This window comes from Notothenia rossii (genome assembly GCF_949606895.1).
Source record: "Notothenia rossii genome assembly, chromosome: 8".
Lineage (NCBI taxonomy): Eukaryota > Metazoa > Chordata > Actinopteri > Perciformes > Nototheniidae > Notothenia > Notothenia rossii.
Window position 1 is genome coordinate 5207497 of NC_136906.1, and position 18904 is coordinate 5226400.

An 18904-nucleotide genomic window follows, 5' to 3' on the forward strand; every position below is an offset into this window, starting at 1 on the left:
ATGTTGACGTTAAATTGTCTTCATTTTTTTGCAAGGCAATACAAATAAATGACAGTTCATTATAGTAAAGTGTAAATAACAATGTGCAATAAGATATACAAATATTTAGATTAACTTTAAAAGTAATAATGTCCACATTGTACTAGAATATATACCAACACATTTGTAAAACTATATTTACAATATATACAGTAGTGCATCAGATTAAGCCCATATTATTGCTCGCTATTAGATACTGATTTTTTTCAGTTTAATTATTTTACAGGAAAGGGATTTACTATTTATCATAAGGATTTAAAATATGTTACCAATGGAAACTAAATATACAAAAAATAAACAACTCATTTGATCGTTTTTCTAAATTACAAAAAAAGTGTATTTTTCAAAAAACAAGATTAAAACGTTTCTTTACAAATTAACTACAGTTATTACAGTAATCGTTTTGTTATTTTTTATTTATTTTTTAAATGGTGCTTTTGGTTGTACATGATGTGTATTAATCTCAATAAAAATGTGATGACAAAAAAAAGTTATTACGGTAATCGGTTCCCACTTTCTCCACGTGGCTCTACTCTAATGCTTTCGGCCTTTGCAGACTCAACGTCACTTCCGGTCTCTTTGCGTCCTCGCAGGTTTCCAACATGTCGGACGCCGGTTTGTTGGAGACTCTCCTCCGGAGGATCGAGGCGGCGGACGGAGTTGTGGACAGCCTGGAAACAGCCTCTATTCTCGGGGTGGATCACCAGGTCCTCATCGGAGCCGTGAAGAGTCTGCTGGCCCTCGAAGACGTGAGTTTCCCGGGAGAAGAGGGACACGAAGTCGGTCTGCAACATGATGCAATGTTACTGTCAGAGCTGATGGACTAACGTGGTGTTACATTCAGTCAAATACAACAAGCACAGGGTAGAAATACGAGTGAATAGAATAGTGCATTGTCATTACACAGGTACAATGAGATGAGTAGAGCTACTCCTTTTGTTTAAGCTGCCATGGTGGTGTTAGGATTTAAGTACAATGTGGAGGTACTTTTACTTTACTTGAGTATTTCCATTGTTTTGCTACTTTGTACTTTACTCCATTACAATTCAGAGGTAAATGGTGTACTTCTACTCCACTACATGTATTGAATACCTCTAGTTACTTTACAGATGTGGATGAATGATGTGAAATATAATCAAGTGTTAAATCAGACTTTAGTTCCACCTGGAGTAAATCCACAAGCTACCCTGCAGTATACAAAGTCATTCAAACTAGCTGCACCTTTACCAGCTTTGAGAACACTTTCATGATCAATCATTATAAAACATATCATAATATATATTATTCTGAAATGGACCAATCTGCACAATGACTACTTTTACTGTCGCTACTTTCACTATATTTTGATGATAATACTTTTCTACTTTTACTTGAGGAACATTTTGAAAGCAGGAGTTTTACTGTAACAGAGTATTCCTACACTCTGGTACTTCTACTTTTACTCAAGAACAAGATCTGAGTACTTCTACGACCTCTGGTAAAATAATACAAGAAATATGAGGAAAACTATTGCATTTCAAGTGTTTCTTAAGTAAAAGTACATACCTTTGGGCACCTTTTTAAGTACCAAAAGTAAAAGTACTCATGCAGAATGATCATATTTGGATGTCAATCATACATGTGTACATCATTTTTAATTTTTAAAGGTGGAGATGACTCTTTTTATTTCCTATTTACATAATATTAGACGATCATTAATTATTCTCTTTGTATTATTAATATAAACCTACAAAGTAAATAATAACTAATCATCTCAAATAAATGTAGTGGTGTAAAAAGCACAACTTTTACTTACGTAAATAGCATAACGTTCAAATAATTAAGTAAAATACCGGTTCCTCAAAACTACTGAAGTAAAGAAATACTTAAATGTACAAAGTTAATTTCCTCCATGCAGCAAGCCAGGTGATTATTGGCTGTTGTGTTGGGCTGCACAATTAATCGCAATGTTACTAAAATGCAATATGGACGACATTGCAATAGGAGAAAGCACTCGTTAGGCTAAATACGTCTTATAATATCATTTAAAATAAAGTATTGTTTAGGTGTAGATAAAGGCCAACACATCGTATTCTACAGATCTAACAAACTAAACATTCGGAGCCTGACAATGTTAATATAATATTTTCAATGCAAAAATAATTATGATAAAAAAAAAAAAAGATCGATCCTTCCAATTGCCTGAATCACAATCACAATATCAGTCAAACATAAATGCATTAGTTCTCTTTTCTACTTGAGTGTTAATCAAATGAGCTGACAGCCATGTTTGTTTCCCTCTCTAGTTGATCTCAGCTGAGCTCCGCTCCTCGAAGCACTGGGAGCTGTCGGGGGAGGGGACGGAGATCGCTGAGCAGGGCAGCCATGAGGCGAGGGTCTTCAGCTCCATCCCTCCGGAGGGTCTTCCCCAGAGCGATCTCATGGTATATATATAGAAATGTATTTATTAGGCGTGTGGTGCAGTGGGTTGTGCGTTGGTGTTGGGATCAGGGGGGCACAGGTTCAAACCCCACTGCAGTCAGCATGTCGTTGTGTCCCCGAAGACACTTCACCCCAAATTGCTCCTGTGGGGATTGTCCACAGTATTGACTATCATATAATGTAATATTAGAATAAACCCCTTGAGATGCACCATCTTGTTTTCAAGGGGGTCCCGACAAAAGCAACGTCTCACAGACAGACATGAACAAAATAACAGAAAGCAAAGCATGACAAACAAGGACAAAGCACGTACCGTCCGTTAAGTAAAATTCATGAAGTAATCATTACGATGTGATGGACAGTAGTTTCTAACGGACCGGTTTCATCAACAACAAGAGCAGCTGAAAGTGAGATGATGACGCTGAAACACGAACGCTCTGCTGCCAATGCTTTTTTTGGTAGGTGGCCTGCAGGGGGAATAACAGATAAAGTACTTTATTGATCCCAATTTGGGAAATGTTTGCGTTGCAGCAGCATAAAAAGACAAGGCATTGTACATAAGAGAAATTAAAAGACTAGAAATAAACAACTCAAATAGAAATAAACAGCATTACAAGAAATATACAGATGACCTGAAGCAGGGCTGACACGGATGGGGACATTCAGACTGGTTTGGGTTCAGGCGTAGAGGAAAAGGAAATATGGCTCCTTTTCCTAAGTCTTAGTCACCTCTATGTATATTATAACATGTATACTTCAGGATACCACTCTACTGTTTGTTAATGCTCTTTCAAACCTCGCTCCTAAGAAAGGGTTCTCTACATTCCACCTCAAAAGGAAATAATTGGATATCTACATTCAATATAACGATAAGACAGTCCGCTGATCGATTAATGTTCAACATTTACATAATTAAATAACTTGTTGTTTAGATTGTAGTTTCTGTCTTTGTTAATTTTAGGATACCTTTTTGTCGTAAACTTAAAATCGTACATCTCTATCAGCCATCAGTACAAGAACTTAAGCGAAGCTGTGGAAGGCAACACAACTTAATTTAGCTCCTTAAATACTCTTTAAAACCCCCCAAAATCCATATTAGGCGCTTTCACACCGAGTACTTGTACCCGTACTTTTTCCGTTTAGTTCCGTTAGTGCCTGGAATTTTGCGTTCACACCAAAAAGAGAACTTAGTTCAGAGAACTTTTACCCCCATGTTTAGTGCCTGCTAGAGAGGTGGGACTCTCCTGGGGAGAAGAAAGTACCAATTTTCGATTGGCTGGGCGAATTGCAAACCACGCCTCGTAAAACTCTGAAAAGTTTTGTGAAGCCTCCATTGTATTTGCTGGCATTAGCATTATTAGCATTAGCATTAGCCCCGCGCACCAACGGAGAGAGACTAACTTATGGCAACACAAAAAAAAACATGGGAGCGGTGGAGTGATGAGGAGGTGTCGGCGTTCTGGCGATTTACTCTGAGGCTTCAGTAGAAGCTGCTGGGAGTCCCAGCAGCTTCTACTGAAGCCAGTCCCCAACTCCGGGGACTTCCGGCCGGGGACTTCGGGTGGCAGTATACGCCGTGAAGTTGTTTCTGGCCTGCCAGTAAACCCAAAGCAGAAGAAGAAGTGACGTCAGTGGCTCATTTGCGTCATCTTCCCTCAGGGAACTTATTCCGGTGTGAACCCGATCTGTATTTAGTTCCATAGTGCTGGCACTAAGTGCGGCAAAGTATTTGGTGTGAAAGCGGCTAATGGCCCCTTAAGAAGCCGGGCCAATAAGATTAGCTTTGTGGTGAAAAGCTCTTACATATAATCTGCTTATGGAAACATTTACAGGCATAAAAACTAATTTCTTGACATATCATTTTACTTATAAAAACACTGCATATTGTTTGTTTTATATGATCAGTAACACTTCTGTTTGTCCCCGTGCAGAAACTGTCCTTCGGGAAGATCGGCTTCAGCAAGGCCATGTCCAACAAGTGGATCAAAGTGGACAAGACTCACGAGGGCGGGCCGAGGATATTCAGGAGTGTACGTTTCATATCACGTCTTTAATTATTATTATGTCCTTTGTGTGGTCGGCAGTCCCCATTCTGAACTAAGACGTGTATGTGTGTGTGTGCAGGTGGAGAATATCGAGGACCAGGTGAGAGACAAACTGCTTCTGGTTCAGAAAGGAAACACCTCTCAGCTGGAGGAGAAGGAGAAGAACGAGCTGAAGAAGAGGAAGCTGCTCTCCGAAGTGTAAGTCCAGGGTCAGTTTATCGTAGGAACCTTCCTGACGGAGTGAAATGACCCAGAAGTACCTCAGTGGCAGCCATGATAAGAGCTGTTCGAATTCTCTAGTCCAGAGGATAGGAAAGGAGCTTTGAAACTTCCTTTATAACCTCCTTTAGCTTAGGATACACTGGAAATACTGAAATGAAAATCCTAAATCCTAAATACGTCGGATAGTGAAAGTGCAGTCGATTCTCAAAGCACCGCAGTCTCTTTTCCTAAGTCCTTTTTGATTTCTCCTATCCCTTAACCCTTAACCCTGGGACTTTTCACACAGAGGTCAAGGAAAAGAGGTTAGGAAAAGACGATAGGAGATGATTTTTGAACTATTCGACTGCAACCCACATCTCACCTCAGACAGCTGGGGACTGTGTGATTCTCCTGTCTACCACTAGGGGGCAGTAGAGGGTTTGTTGTGGCTGCTCTCCACATCTCAGCATGAGTCTTGGATCATATTTGAAACTGCAATTAAACAAACAACAACGAGGTGGTGGGAACAGAAGTGATTGTAATTGTTGTTGCCAACATTTGTTCTGTAACTCCTGTTATGTTGTACATACTGAAAGTATTTAGTAGCAGAAACAAGCAAAAACCATTGATGTTGACAAAACGCCATTGTTTCACTGTAATAGCGTTAAAATCACAAGCGCCCTTTAAGAGTCTATTTTTAAAGAAAATCTATTCGAGCTGTTCTTCATTTCCTCGTTTTAAGGTGTCATACATACAAGTGTATCTTACAAAACCTCTCTAAGCACAAATCAGCCTCCTTATCAACATTTCATTGTTTCACCAAAACGGCCTTAAGCGTTAGTTTGCCAGAAATGATACTGACCAACGCTATACTGCGCTTTGTGAATGGTATTGATGTTTGGATTTCTGTTACGTGTCTGTGTTTAGGACGGTGAAGTCGTACTGGATCACTAAAGGCAGCTGCTTCAGCACCACCATCACCAAACCGGAGACGGAGCTGACTCCTGAGATGATCGCTAAGTGAGTCCACTTATTTTGACATCATGCTTCTTTCGTTTGTTGATGACATCATGAGGCGTGTCCTGTCTGTCCTCCTCTGTCTGTCAGTGACGGAGGGCGGGACCTCAGACTCAGACGCAGAGAAAAATCAGCCCTTAAAAAGGGGACGAGTGCAAAGACTTGGACTCTGTCCTAAAGGCAGGGCAGGACAACATGATGGTGACCGAAAAGGACAGAAAATGATGACATGTTGTCGACATAAGGTTGAGCTGTGCAGGGTGTAAATTAGCATTAGATTTAATTGGCATTTTTACGTCTTGAATTGTATACTGATTACTTACTGACTCATTAACCTACACTATCCCTAAATAATAAATGATGTTATTACATGGCTTAGTTGAATACTCGATTATGATTGGTCAATCCAGAACACGTGACACGTTGTTAATCCAGAACAGACAGACCGCTGTCAAGGACTTATTGACCGTTGTTAAGGACGCTCACATCTGCAGAAAGAGGTTCGGTCGATTTAACTGTTTACAGTTTGGCTGTTTCAAACTAGGACAAGAAAACGGCAGAGAAGTAACGGGGCAGAAACCCTCCTTTTTACGCAGCGGTCCAGACATAGACATCAAACGGCAAAACATATTCAGTGTGCAGTTCCTTTGGCATTAGGGCAGGGATATCTAGATACTTTCCAAGAGTTGACATTATGAGTTGTGCTACTTTTAAAGCAAGCAACGATGTTTTCAAATCTGTAATCAAAAAGCTCTGCCTTCCTGCCGTTGCTACGTTAGTTCAAACGGTAACAACGGACTATTTTTCTTAGCGGATGAATGTCAATTTAAATCAATACATACATTTTCTAAATCCATAAAAGCATTTCAATTAATATTGGGAGTCATGTTGTTACTTTGTTGAGAATGTGGCTTGGCGTCGGGCTCCTGATCTGATCTGCCTGTCGGGTGTTCTTTTACCCATGATGACCGCCTCGCTGCACATTATCCCGTACTTATTTATATTCACGCTTGTTGAAAGGATCAGGACGGTTCTGAACGAAATATTTGAGCTGCTTTTCTGATGATAAATGAATGCAGACAAACAGTTTTTAAGAGTTTTATTGCCAAAGCTAGCCTTACTTTCCTTATATACGTAGTGACATGCTCAGGAATGAGAAATAATTCAAATATATTTAATAACAGGCTTAAACGGTTTTCATGCTGAGGCTTGTAAAATGTATTTAGCGCTTTTCTAAGTACTCTATACTTAACAATAAAGAAATGTTTAATATGAAATGTAATAATGTTTTGCTAATACAAGCAGGGATTTAATGGTTTTTGAAATAACAGAATTAAAACCTGCCGTCTTTCTTCTTTATTTGTTCCTGTGTTTCAGTGGCAGCTGGAAGGAGAAGAAGTTCAAGCCGTATAACTTCGAGGCCCTCGGCGTGGCCCCTGACTGCGGACACCTGCACCCCCTGATGAAGGTCCGCACGCAGTTCAGACAGATCTTCCTGGAGATGGGGTGAGGGGCCGTCAAAAGCACAGATACAGGGTGTCCGCGGGGTCTTAAAAAGTATTAAAAGTTGATAAATCAATTCAGCGAAAATGAAGGGTATTAAAAAGTATTAAGCAGCATTTTCCAAGGTATTACATGTTGTAGCTTGTTTTCAATAAGTATATAAATTGTCCAAAGAGGTTGTATTCTACAGTCTGCCTGAATGTAATCATTGCGTAGGTGTGTAGTCTGATTCTGTGGAGTTTATTTATGGCATCCCGTTGGATTTGACGTCATCTGAACAGGACATCTCACGCTCACTGCTTGATAGCGCGAAGGTCCGTTTACGCCGGTTGTTAAACATCGTTATGGGGAAATGCAAGTCTGCGTCCAAATGGTTGGAAGATGAGGAGGAAGGACAATCAATACTGTATTTGTGACCTGCTCTATCGAAATCAGTCGCATTGACCCGAAGACACATTTTGAGTTGTATACACTGCTGGAAAGAGGAGATTCCTAGCTTTCTGATGACATCAGGATTGTTGTTGCTCTCCAAATATTAAGCTAAATATGTCACATTATATAATGACTGTCACCGAGTCATCACTTTGAGAGAAAGGCCTTCAAAGTGGCCTCTTCTCTGGAATCCATCGATCTGATTGGTTATCAGCAAATGATCAAAATACTACGGAGGGAAGAAATTTTCGTTTGGATTACTGCTTGTGTGTGTGTGTGTGTGTGTGTGTGTGTGTGTGTGTGTGTGTGTGTGTGTGTGTGTGTGTGTGTGTGTGTGTGTGTGTGTGTGTGTGTGTGTGTGTGTGTGTGTGTGTGTGTGTGTGTGTGTGTGTGTGTGTGTGTGTGTGTGTGTGTGTGTGTGTGTGTGTGTGTGTGTGTGTATTTTTGCGTGTGTGTATTGTGTTTGTTTCCCGGGGAAAACCCTCGAGAGAAACACTGGCTGTTATGCCTGCTGTGACGTCAAGTTACTCCGTTCTCTGCTTGTAATTATGCCGTCTCAAGCTTCAAAGTTGTATTTATCATCTGAATTTGCCAAAACAAGTTTAATATTCTGAAAGCCAAGACTTTGTTTATTTGAAATCAGATGAAAACAAACTGTAACGGACCCTGCCGTGTTATTTATGATTACTATACGCTTACATTTATAATGTCAGCCGGAGGGAGGGGGGGCGGCGCTACGGAAGAGCAGATTGCCTGTCAGCTTGCCTTTACAAGCTTAAAGAATGTATTTATCGTGAGTTTGGAAATAAAAGTTTCATATTCTGAAAGCCAAGACTTTGTTTGTTTAAAATCAAACAAAACACCCGATTTCGATAGAGCGGGTCACATATAGTCAATGTGAGATGAAGTGTGTCGCCAAGGTAACCGGTTAGAACTCCATCTGGAGATGAGGTCTTAAAATGTATGGAAAGGGTCTTAAAGAAGGTTTTACATTTGACTCCAGGATTCCTGCATAGACCCTGATATAGCACAGATACATTGTGATGCATGCCCCCTTAGTAATCTCCCAACGTGTGCTTCCTGCAGCTTCACAGAGATGCCGACCAACAACTTCATTGAGAGTTCCTTCTGGAACTTCGACTCTCTGTTTCAGCCTCAGCAGCATCCTGCCAGAGACGCCCACGACACCTTCTTCATCTCCGGTGAGTTCTACATCTCTGTCTCCTGGTCCTGGTGCACTGAGATTCAAACATTCAAGATCTAAAGGCTTCATTTGTCAAAGCTGTGACGTAGTCGGTGGCAATGAACATCTTCAATTCCAGGGCGTCCAATATGCAACAGTCAGCGTACCCAGGGTCCCCGCGGATCCTTATAAAGTCTTACATTTTGTTTGTTGATATTCAAGGTCTAAACATTTCTGGAATTTTAGGACGGGAAGTATTACATTTCCATTGGTTTCCATTGGTTACTGCCATACCAGTTTGTGTTAATTCGAAGGCAGCCATGTTGTAATGTGCACTGAATATTTCCCTTTATTCAAATTCAATAACACTCAGTAACGATTTTAGATTTTTTTGTATTGGTATTATTTTTTCCATTTAGAGGTCTTAAAAAGATCTTAAAAGTCATTACATTTGTACTTCAAACATGTGCTGATACCCTGAGTGTACCTAACATTAACAAATACATAACATGGTGCAGGAATAAGAGAGCTGTGAATATAATACTGCTTTAGTCACTTTTCAGGATTATTGACTTTTCAGACCCTGCTCTCGCTCATGAGTTCCCACTGGAGTACCTGGAGAGAGTGAAGAAGATCCACTCAGAGGGAGGATATGGATCACAAGGGTGAGACTCAATCATTCAAATAAATCTCCTTTGAACTCTCAAAGCCATCTGTGATATCTTTATTAAACGTCTCTCAGGTATAAATACGACTGGAAGATCGAGGAGGCTCAGAAGAACATCCTCCGAACGCACACTACAGCCGTCAGCGCTCGCATGCTGTACAAGCTGGCACAACAGGTGAGACACACACACACACACACACACACACACACACACACACACACACACACACACACACACACACACACACAGCATCTAAAGTCATCGGAAGCAAATCCATGCAGCCAGGTTTTATACTTTCCGTTTTCCTTCTTTTTTTTTTAAATCCTTCCAATAAGTGGACGTTTTTGTAAGCAGCGAGATTGCAAAACAAATCGATGCAAAGAAGGGATTAAATGACACAAATTAATACATTTTTTTAACAGTTTTAAAAATGTATTAATATAAATGATAAGTATTTGGATGGAGCTCTATCAGAGTAAAGATTCTCCTGACGTTTGTTGAATCTTGTCATCATAAGCCTCTAAAATGCCAGTTATGTTGTACATTACTTCTGATAATATATATTGTGGTGGTACATTAACCACGAGGCTCTTCTCTCCCCCCCTCTCTCTCTCTCTCCCCCCCCCCCCCCCCAGGAGAAGTTCACCCCCGTGAAGTACTTCTCCATCGACCGGGTGTTCAGGAACGAGACGTTGGACGCCACTCACCTGGCCGAGTTCCACCAGATCGAAGGCGTGGTGGCCGACCGCGGCCTCACGCTGGGAGACCTGATGGGCATCCTGCACCAGTTCTTCACCAAGCTAGGTCAGCACGGAGGAACCAATGAGAGCGTTTCAATAATCAGAAAATCAGAAACCCTTTATGGAGAGGTGCATCGATGAAGTACTTTTGTAGGCCGACCCAGAAGGAAGCCGCTGGTTCCCTCGACAAAAAGCAACGGGATTTCTCCATAGGATTTTGGAATATTGTAAAAAATAAGGTCTGTGGAAAACGAAGGTGTTTGATATTTTGTTCATCCGGATAATATCCACATGTCTACCCTACTTTGATAATTTTCTAATCATAAATCTAATCGCCAGAAGCAAAATGCTAACGTTATGCTATAAAGGAACTACAGCAGGGTCGCTGCTTCAACGTCACGGCAACTTCAGATCCGTATTCAAAACTACAGATTCAGTTGAAGTGTTTGTTTGAACAGTCTGCAGGAGGCAGGGACTTGCTTTCAAGCAGAACAGAAACTAACTTAGAGGAGTGTTTACGTGTTTGGCGTAATGACGTACAACGACCTCCACAACTTCTGTAGTCCTATTCAGCCACTTGGTAACAACCATCGTTTCTCATTCAGACACGTCAACTCTTCAGAAATCACCAGTGGGGTCACTGCTGATGGATTTAATGTCGTAGAACAAAACGTGATCAGTCAATGTGTCTCAACCACAGAGCTTAGTTCCAGCTATTTTCCTAAATCCTATGGAGAGATCCCATTGGCTCTGAGACGAGGGACTAATAAAGGTTCTCTGATTCCCCCTGAGGCATTATGAGGGAAAAAAATATTTGTAGTACTGCTTCAAACTAGCTCTGAGAGGAATTGAATACAGCTGCTGATACGTTTGCACACTTTGACAAGTTTAGCTAGTTAATTATTGTCTAAACTAAGCCATGTGTCCACAGTGTCTTTCTGTCTGACTCAAAAAAAGCTTCCAGGGTTTTTAAAACAATATTTATTTGAGCTGTTTTATATTTGCTTGACATGTTATTTTCACTAGCAGCAGCAACAGGAAGGTTCTTGCTCTTTCTTTCTTTATGAAGGAGGCACTTAATGTGGACACGGGTTATTTGTTTTATTTAAACTACATCATTTGACCTCTTCCTTGTTCTTCTTCTTCTAGGAATTACTAAACTGCGCTTCAAGCCCGCCTACAACCCGTACACAGAGCCCAGCATGGAAGTGTTCAGCTACCACGAAGGTACAGTTCAAATCCTCGAGACCATTGACCCTCTTTAAATCTCTGTACACCAGAGAGTTTTGAGGAACGTTTAGAAACTTTGTCGGTTCCATTTGAGTTATTTGGGGGTTTTCAATTCCATTCTTTTTGTTATTTTCTATATGAACACGTCTGTAACTTCTCTCTCTCCTGCTGTTTAGTTCCACTGAATGTTTATGTGTGATTTCTCTCCTCACACACAGGACTGAAGAAGTGGGTGGAGGTGGGGAACTCGGGGGTGTTCAGGCCGGAGATGCTGCTGCCCATGGGTCTCCCTGAGGACGTCACTGTGATCGCCTGGGGCCTTTCTCTGGAGAGGTAAATGAAATACTGTGTGTGTGTGTGTGTGTGTGTGTGTGTGTGTGTGTGTGTGTGTGTGTGTGTGTGTGTGTGTGTGTGTGTGTGTGTGTGTGTGTGTGTGTGTGTGTGTGTGTGTGTGTGTGTGTGTGTGTGTGTGTGTGTGTGTGTGTGTGTGTGTGTGTGTGTGTGTGTGTGTGTGTGTGTGTGTGTGTGTGTGTGTGTGTGTGTGTGTGTGTGTGTGTGTGTGTGTGTGTGTGTGACAATACATTTAGTTCTGTATTATTATTAATAATGATTCAAAAACTGTTTATTGCTTAAATGTGCATCATAAATTAGTAATAATCCCAATTGTATTGCGCAGCTGAACAGTACATTTTTGAAAAAAATCTGAAAAAAGGATTTAGTTTAACCTAAATTCCACAAAACTCAATGTTTTAATCTCAATTTTTTTGTAAAATATATCTCACCATAAAGATGTAATTTCATGGTCACGTTACTGCTGATTGTCAAATAGACTTTGTTTAAATATAGGTATAGAGAGGTGCATGGAAAATAATGTCTGTGTCAAACACACGTTTATGAGATTTACACATTTAGTTCAGCACGATGATCTCCACATATTTATACCCGTTTATGATTTCTGAAGTATAAAGGAACTACAGCAAGGTCACATGACTTCACGTCACCACCGCTAAGCTAAAGGCGGCTAATGTTGGGCTATAAAAGAACTACAGCACGGTCACATGACTTCACGTCACCACAGCTAAGTTAAAGGCGGCTAATGTTAGGCTATAAAGGAACTACAGCACGGTCACATGACTTCACGTCACCACAGCTAAGCTAAAGGCGGCTAATGTTAGGCTATAAAAGAACTACAGCACGGTCACATGACTTCACATCACCACCGCTAAGCTAAAGGCGGCTAATGTTGGGCTATAAAGGAACTACAGCACGGTCACATGACTTCACGTCACCACAGCTAAGCTAAAGGCGGCTAATGTTAGGCTATAAAGGAACTACAGCACGGTCACATGACTTCACGTCACCACAGCTAAGCTAAAGGCGGCTAATGTTAGGCTATAAAAGAACTACAGCACGGTCACATGACTTCACATCACCACCGCTAAGCTAAAGGCGGCTAATGTTTGGCTTTAAAGGAAGTTACATAGCTAACTTGCTAATGTTAAATTCCCAAATTATGCTAATGGTTCTCAGCATTAATACTTTTTTATTCTTTTGACATTGAATTTAAATCATAATTTAAATTAGAAGCGACTTCAAGAGTTCTAAAATACCAAACCATTCCTACACCTGTATTTGAGGTTTACTTTAGGACAAAAGACATGTAGCGAGCCTCTCTAAGCTACGCTGAGTAATCCTTTCATCTTCCTCTCAGCCTGAGTTGTTTACCTCTCATACTCTGAAATAGACAGACACTCTGGCCTCTGTTGTGGCGGCGGTGTGCGTAACAACAACTGTTTCTCTATTTCAGACCCACCATGATCAAATACGGCATCAACAACATCAGAGAGCTGGTGGGACACAAGGTGAACCTGCAGATGGTCTACGACGGGCCCATCTGTCGCCTGGAGTCCTGAGATCATCTCCATATTTATCATTTACCTTGTTGACCCCGGGACATTTTGAGGTTGACCTCGGCCAATAAAAACAGTTGGCCTGAAAGCAAAAAAGAGTCGGTTTTTCTCCATTCGTAATTTAAGACGGACCTCAGGAACCTTCTAACACCCAGGAGCTGCCTTTGTATGAACTCAGTACTCCGTGCGCGGCTAAGAAGAACAGCTGCTTTTTCTATTAAAAACACCCCGGTTACTACAGAGTTAAATATGTGTACAGCATATTATGGAGTCTGAAGAAGGTACAATAAAAAGCTTTTTTCCAGAAACCATTACAACCTGTCTTGTGAGTCCATGTTGTAAACATAACTAGAGTTTTGTATCTGTCTTTTTAGGTAAAGGTTATATACCAGACAGTCTTTTGACAAGTTGTTTAAAGGTGGGGTAGGTAAGAATGGAGAAACCAGCTTGAGTGCGCTAGAAATTGAAAATACACAACCGGATACAATCTGCCACTTCCTCACAGAGCCCCTCCTCCAACACACACGGACGCGCACATGACCAATGAGGGCACGAGATAAGTTTGTGCACAGAAGGAAGGCTGACAGGCAGGTAGGCCGTCCAGTTACTTTAGCCGGGCCGGCTCAGATGATTGGTCGTGCTTTTTACAGAGCCACGGCTTCCACAGATGACATTTTTTTTAATGTATTCATTGCTATCGGGATGTTAAGAGCATTCCATGGAATATAACAAGTGTTTCTGAAGTGAATTACCCTACCTTTAAGTTGTATGCCAGGAACCCAAACTCTAACTTGGTTCTGAATACCTCAAAATTTTACTTACTCATGCCAACTAAAAGTATTTTTAAAATCTTTTCTAAGCGTGATGAAAAGTCAATTAGCTACAATGCTAACTTGCTAATGTTAAATGTACTAATTATGCTAATAGTGTTAGCATAATTACCTTTTAAAAAAACAAAAACCTTTTAATGTTTTTTTACATTAAACAAATCATCATTGAAAAAATTATAAGTGAAGTCATGATGTAGATACATTTTAGAATTAAATATATTCACATATATAATATAAAATAGTTTTACCTGCAAAGAAAATGGTATACAAGCTGCCTTTTATTTTGTCCAATAAGTAAGATGATTGTTGTATACGCTTTTGCTTTCTAGAATGTGAAATGTACTCAAATAGCAGAAATCCGTTTCTAAGTTAACGCTTACTGGAAGACTTGCGCTAATACAGATTACTGAACATTTGTATGTACCGTCGTACTAAGTTTGTTGTGTCTGGAAAGAAGATGTCTTTGTTTGTTATTTAGGGATTACAGTAAACCTTTCATTCAGTTCTTATTATAAATCCAAGTAAAGTTCCCTGTATCTGCGCCGGACTCGAGTTCAGAGACAGCTTAAATTAACTCACTGAGCTCTGAGAACTGAGCTGACATCGGTTAGACAAGAGTTGTAAATTAAAAATAAATCATTTCTTGTTTTTCAAAATAATCAAAACTTTCTAGGAACTTTTCCTGACATCTGGATTTTTCTTTAAATTGATTGTAGCTGCAAAAAAGGTTCTGATTTTACCCCTTTAACAAGTCAACGTCCAAGAACAAAGACTACAAACTGGGATTAAATGGGAAATTAGCCTACTTTCCTAGCCACACACACACACACACACACACACACACACACACACACACACACACACACCTCTTCAGGGGACATTACATTGACTTCCATTTTGTCCCCATAAGGGAGGCGAGTCCCCACACATGACTGTAAACAGATTTAGGTCCCCACAAGTATAGTAATGCTACGCCACGCACACACACACACGTTTTTGTGCTATAATCAGCGCTTGTATAGCTTCTGTATTTCCACAAAGGGGGGAATCCACCTGCTCGTGTGACACCTGCATTAAAGGGTCGCAGGATTAGGTCGTGTTGTGTACACGCTCTGAGTTTCTGGAACTCTGATAAGTCTTCGGCCTTAAACTAATCCCTCGGTGTCTTGAAATACCTTTTTCCCGAAGTGGGTGACACAGGTTGGAAGTGGCTCTGTTTACTACAGATAATGTAGAAACCTCCATCAAGAGTCTGACCTTCTTTTTGCGGAACATTAGGAGCGATAAAAAACAGAACAGACACCAGTACTTTCCATCCAAGACTTTTTATACAGAAAGGATACAGATTTTCCTGCTGACGGTACACAAATCAGTCTCTCACACTGAACATACATGAGCTCCAGTTTGATATTGTCTTACAGCCACTTTCTACTCTTTATTAAACTGCTTTTAACACATTCATAACCCTATGAAGCAGAGCCACACACAGACAATATCCAGTGACCTTCCCCAGTAATCCCATTTCTCCTTCGGTTCCCGTTCTCAGGAGACTTTTCCCTTGATATGAATGTGAACAAGAGTCTTAGGTATGCAAATGAACAAGGTAACGGCACAGAGTATAGTCAACATAAGACTGCTGCTGTGTCTCAATTTGTGCATTTCTGTACTTTTGAGTGTATAAGTGAGTGGCATAACGGTCCAAATTTGAGTTTGGAAAGCTGGATACTTCCCACCCCCAACGACCATCTTGGCTAATAGCAGAAGTTGCGCGACTAGCCAGAATTGCGTGTCCCTTCTAAAAACAGCAATATACAAACAAAAGTTATTCACTATTTTATAAGTGCACCACTACACTGTTGTCGGGGGTTTATTGAGCAATCTGTAATCATTAGCTACCCAAACGATTAGGTTTCTAGCTAGCTAGCTTACCGGGTCATAAAACGAAGAGTACAAATACAAATTAAAGGTTTAAATAGTCACCTGTTTGAGACATGAAATCAAAATGTTTATCAAAAAAGTTATATTTAAACATCCAGAGGGATATATTTAAATCACTACAACTGTCGTACAAAAATTAAGACTAAAAATAATAACCCAATTGGCCCTATAGATGCTTGTTTATTCGGAATAATAACGTTTGGGGTAACTATTTGTATTATTATACGGGAACATGCTCAACTTCCATGTGTACAGATGCAATGTACCAAGAGAAGTATCCGAATTGAGACACAGCGCAGGTTTCTGCACGTATAGAAGCCATCTCTTATCAGCCTCATCAATGCTCAACCAACACAAACTTGAATTGTCTCATATGCCGTAATCCCAACAATTGGTTGCCAAGTCATCAAAGCTTTTTTTTTCCTGCTCACAGTCCTTTCCCAAACATCAGAAGTCCTTCGGCACGCTGAGCTCCCTGTTGGGCCCGGGGCTGTTGTTAAAAGCCACATAGTGACTCGTTGGGCTGTGAGCGTGCGGGAAGAACGATGGGATGTATGGGATGGCAGACATTAGGTTCGGGCTGGATGAGGGGTTTTCGATGTAAGGAAGAGAGATCAGAACCTCGCCCTGCTCCCACACGTGGAAGGTATTGTGGGCGAACGGATGCACGGATGGAGGATGGCTGGCGACCACAAGCTCGCTTTCTTTGTCCTTTTCCTCGTCACCAGTCGGACCCAAAACACACTCTAAACAAAGGAGACATTGGTTAGCTTATAGATTTCATTTGACCAATGATATATGATAAATAAATGGCGGCTGAATTGTAGTGTTGTAATGTCATAAATCCATTATTTTAGGCCAAAGGTAGGCTACATGTACACCAAGGGGCTATTCTGCACGAAGCATGTATTTAACAAAGTAAATACATTCACATACTGACAACATAGCAAGCTAACGGAAAAGGTCCTAATAGTAAAGGTTACCATGCTGGTCTTATCGACAGGGTAGTTAGCTAAAAGACATAACAAATTGTTGAAATAGTTGGCTTAAAGTATAAAATAAATGGGGGAGAAGCTAAAATTGTTAGTTATAATTAGGAAATTTAAACATGCAATGTTGGTAGCATTTGATAGCAATGGCTAAAAGTATGGGTAAAGAATGCTAACAGTTAGCTTTAAGGCTAACAAGTTAATTAACGTTAAATGAAAATGATTCATAGTTAGCAAAAAGTTACGGATACAACGTTGACATGGTTGACAGTTACCCAGTGGCAGACAACACATCTTTAACACTGACAATTATATGTAAATATGTTGTAACCATGTTCACTTTTATAGCTTTGTAATGGACGATATTCAAATGCAACTTCAAATAAAAGAAAAAAAAGCACGGGTATGGTCTTGAAAATTAAATGTCAACTTTTCCCTTTTCATCATCAGAACACTGAACTTTGTGAAAATGAAAATATAATTATTGCGTTGTCCTCGAATAACACATTCATTTATGGTAAATGATAATGCTATAGTAATTGCATGGGCTTCCATACCTTGCATCAGGTGTTGCATTGGTCACATTAACCACCAACAACTTACTAAGCTTGTATGATATTATTATAATAACCCATAGATTCCACTTTACATTTGCTCGTTAAATAAGTAATGGGTTAAACAAACCAAACTGTAATTAGCATACATCTTAAATGTCCTCTAGAATGAAATATACCTGTAATGTCAATGGCCAGATCCTTGATGAGATGTCCCACAATAGCATAGGCAACTCCAAACACCACCAGGACAGCTATCAGCAGGTAAAGCACCGCCTTAGGAAGGGGCACCAGGTCCTTTATTGGGGGCTTATACTGAATATACAGAGGGTCTTCTAAGGCGGAAATTGGGATCCCTTTCCCAGTTTTGATCACAGTGGTGAAGTTAGCAACATTCATGATGAAGGATTATTCCAACAGAGAGGGGACTTTTGGTTCTTCGTTATCACTTAGAATTGGACAGAGACATGACAGTAGAAGTCCTCACGTGAAGCAAAAACCACCAGAAAGGAGCGAAGAGAACCTGCAAAAAAAAGGAAATTGAGAAAGTCAGATAATTAGATTAATATGGGAGGTTTGTCTCGTTGTTATTTGTGTGAAATGACCTACAATAAGAGTGTAAATATGTGATTTGTCAATGTGAGAACACCTTCCACTAATACAAACAAAAACAAAAAATTGAATAATTAAAATAAACTCAAATAATCTCAAGCAGTACATTTGATTTGAATTAAATTAAAAGCACTATATATTTGTAACATTTACACATTTTCTATGTAAAAAGCAAATCAACACACGTAAAACTACAATCCACAAGTAATTCCCAAACAGCTGATTGTTAAATTAACACAAACACATTGAGACAAACCTACCTCCATATATCACCAGCGTTTAATATTTAATGCATTTCCAACCTTGTCTCGAAGCCCAGAATCCATGCGAAGGTTTGAGTGAATAATTCTTCTCGGTACTTGTCCTTCCCTTATGTCCTTGGTGTTGAAATGAAGCGCTCCTCTCTCTGTCTGTCTGCAGGTGGTCTCTAACCTGTTGGCTCAGCCCACTTTCAGTCACCCACGCAGCAGGCTTAAATATGGCGCCGTCATCCCCTAATCTAATACCCTCCAGTTACCGAGAAGCCGCCCTGCAGGAAATCAGCCATTCAATCAGTCACTTAGCAAAGAGTAAAGGGTTATTAGACTGTCTC

General features: G+C 40.3%; 2 protein-coding genes across 3 annotated transcripts; one reads left to right on the forward strand and one right to left on the reverse strand.

Moving 5' to 3' along the window:
* Window positions 1-592: 592 nt before the first annotated feature.
* On the forward strand, window positions 593-13706 carry farsa (phenylalanyl-tRNA synthetase subunit alpha). Its single transcript, XM_079644806.1, has 13 exons — window positions 593-788; window positions 2325-2462; window positions 4392-4490; window positions 4585-4703; window positions 5634-5726; window positions 7101-7229; window positions 8745-8860; window positions 9422-9506; window positions 9584-9683; window positions 10145-10313; window positions 11399-11476; window positions 11698-11812; window positions 13287-13706. Exons 1-13 carry the CDS (start codon window positions 642-644, stop codon window positions 13390-13392), a joined length of 1494 nt encoding a protein of 497 aa, XP_079500932.1. The 5' UTR covers window positions 593-641; the 3' UTR covers window positions 13393-13706.
* A 1811-nt stretch (window positions 13707-15517) lies between these two features.
* Window positions 15518-18904, reverse strand: LOC307017234 (uncharacterized protein). 2 transcript variants are annotated; one of them, XM_079646791.1, is made up of 3 exons: window positions 18615-18904; window positions 17880-18223; window positions 15518-16903 (listed from the first exon to the last, which is right to left on the reverse strand). In XM_079646791.1, the coding sequence occupies exons 2-3, from the start codon at window positions 18097-18099 to the stop codon at window positions 16605-16607; spliced, it is 519 nt and encodes a 172-aa protein (XP_079502917.1). In that variant the 5' UTR covers window positions 18100-18223; window positions 18615-18904; the 3' UTR covers window positions 15518-16604. The 2 variants fall into 2 exon arrangements, with proteins under 2 accessions (XP_079502917.1, XP_079502916.1); XM_079646790.1 differs by having other exon boundaries at window positions 18573-18904.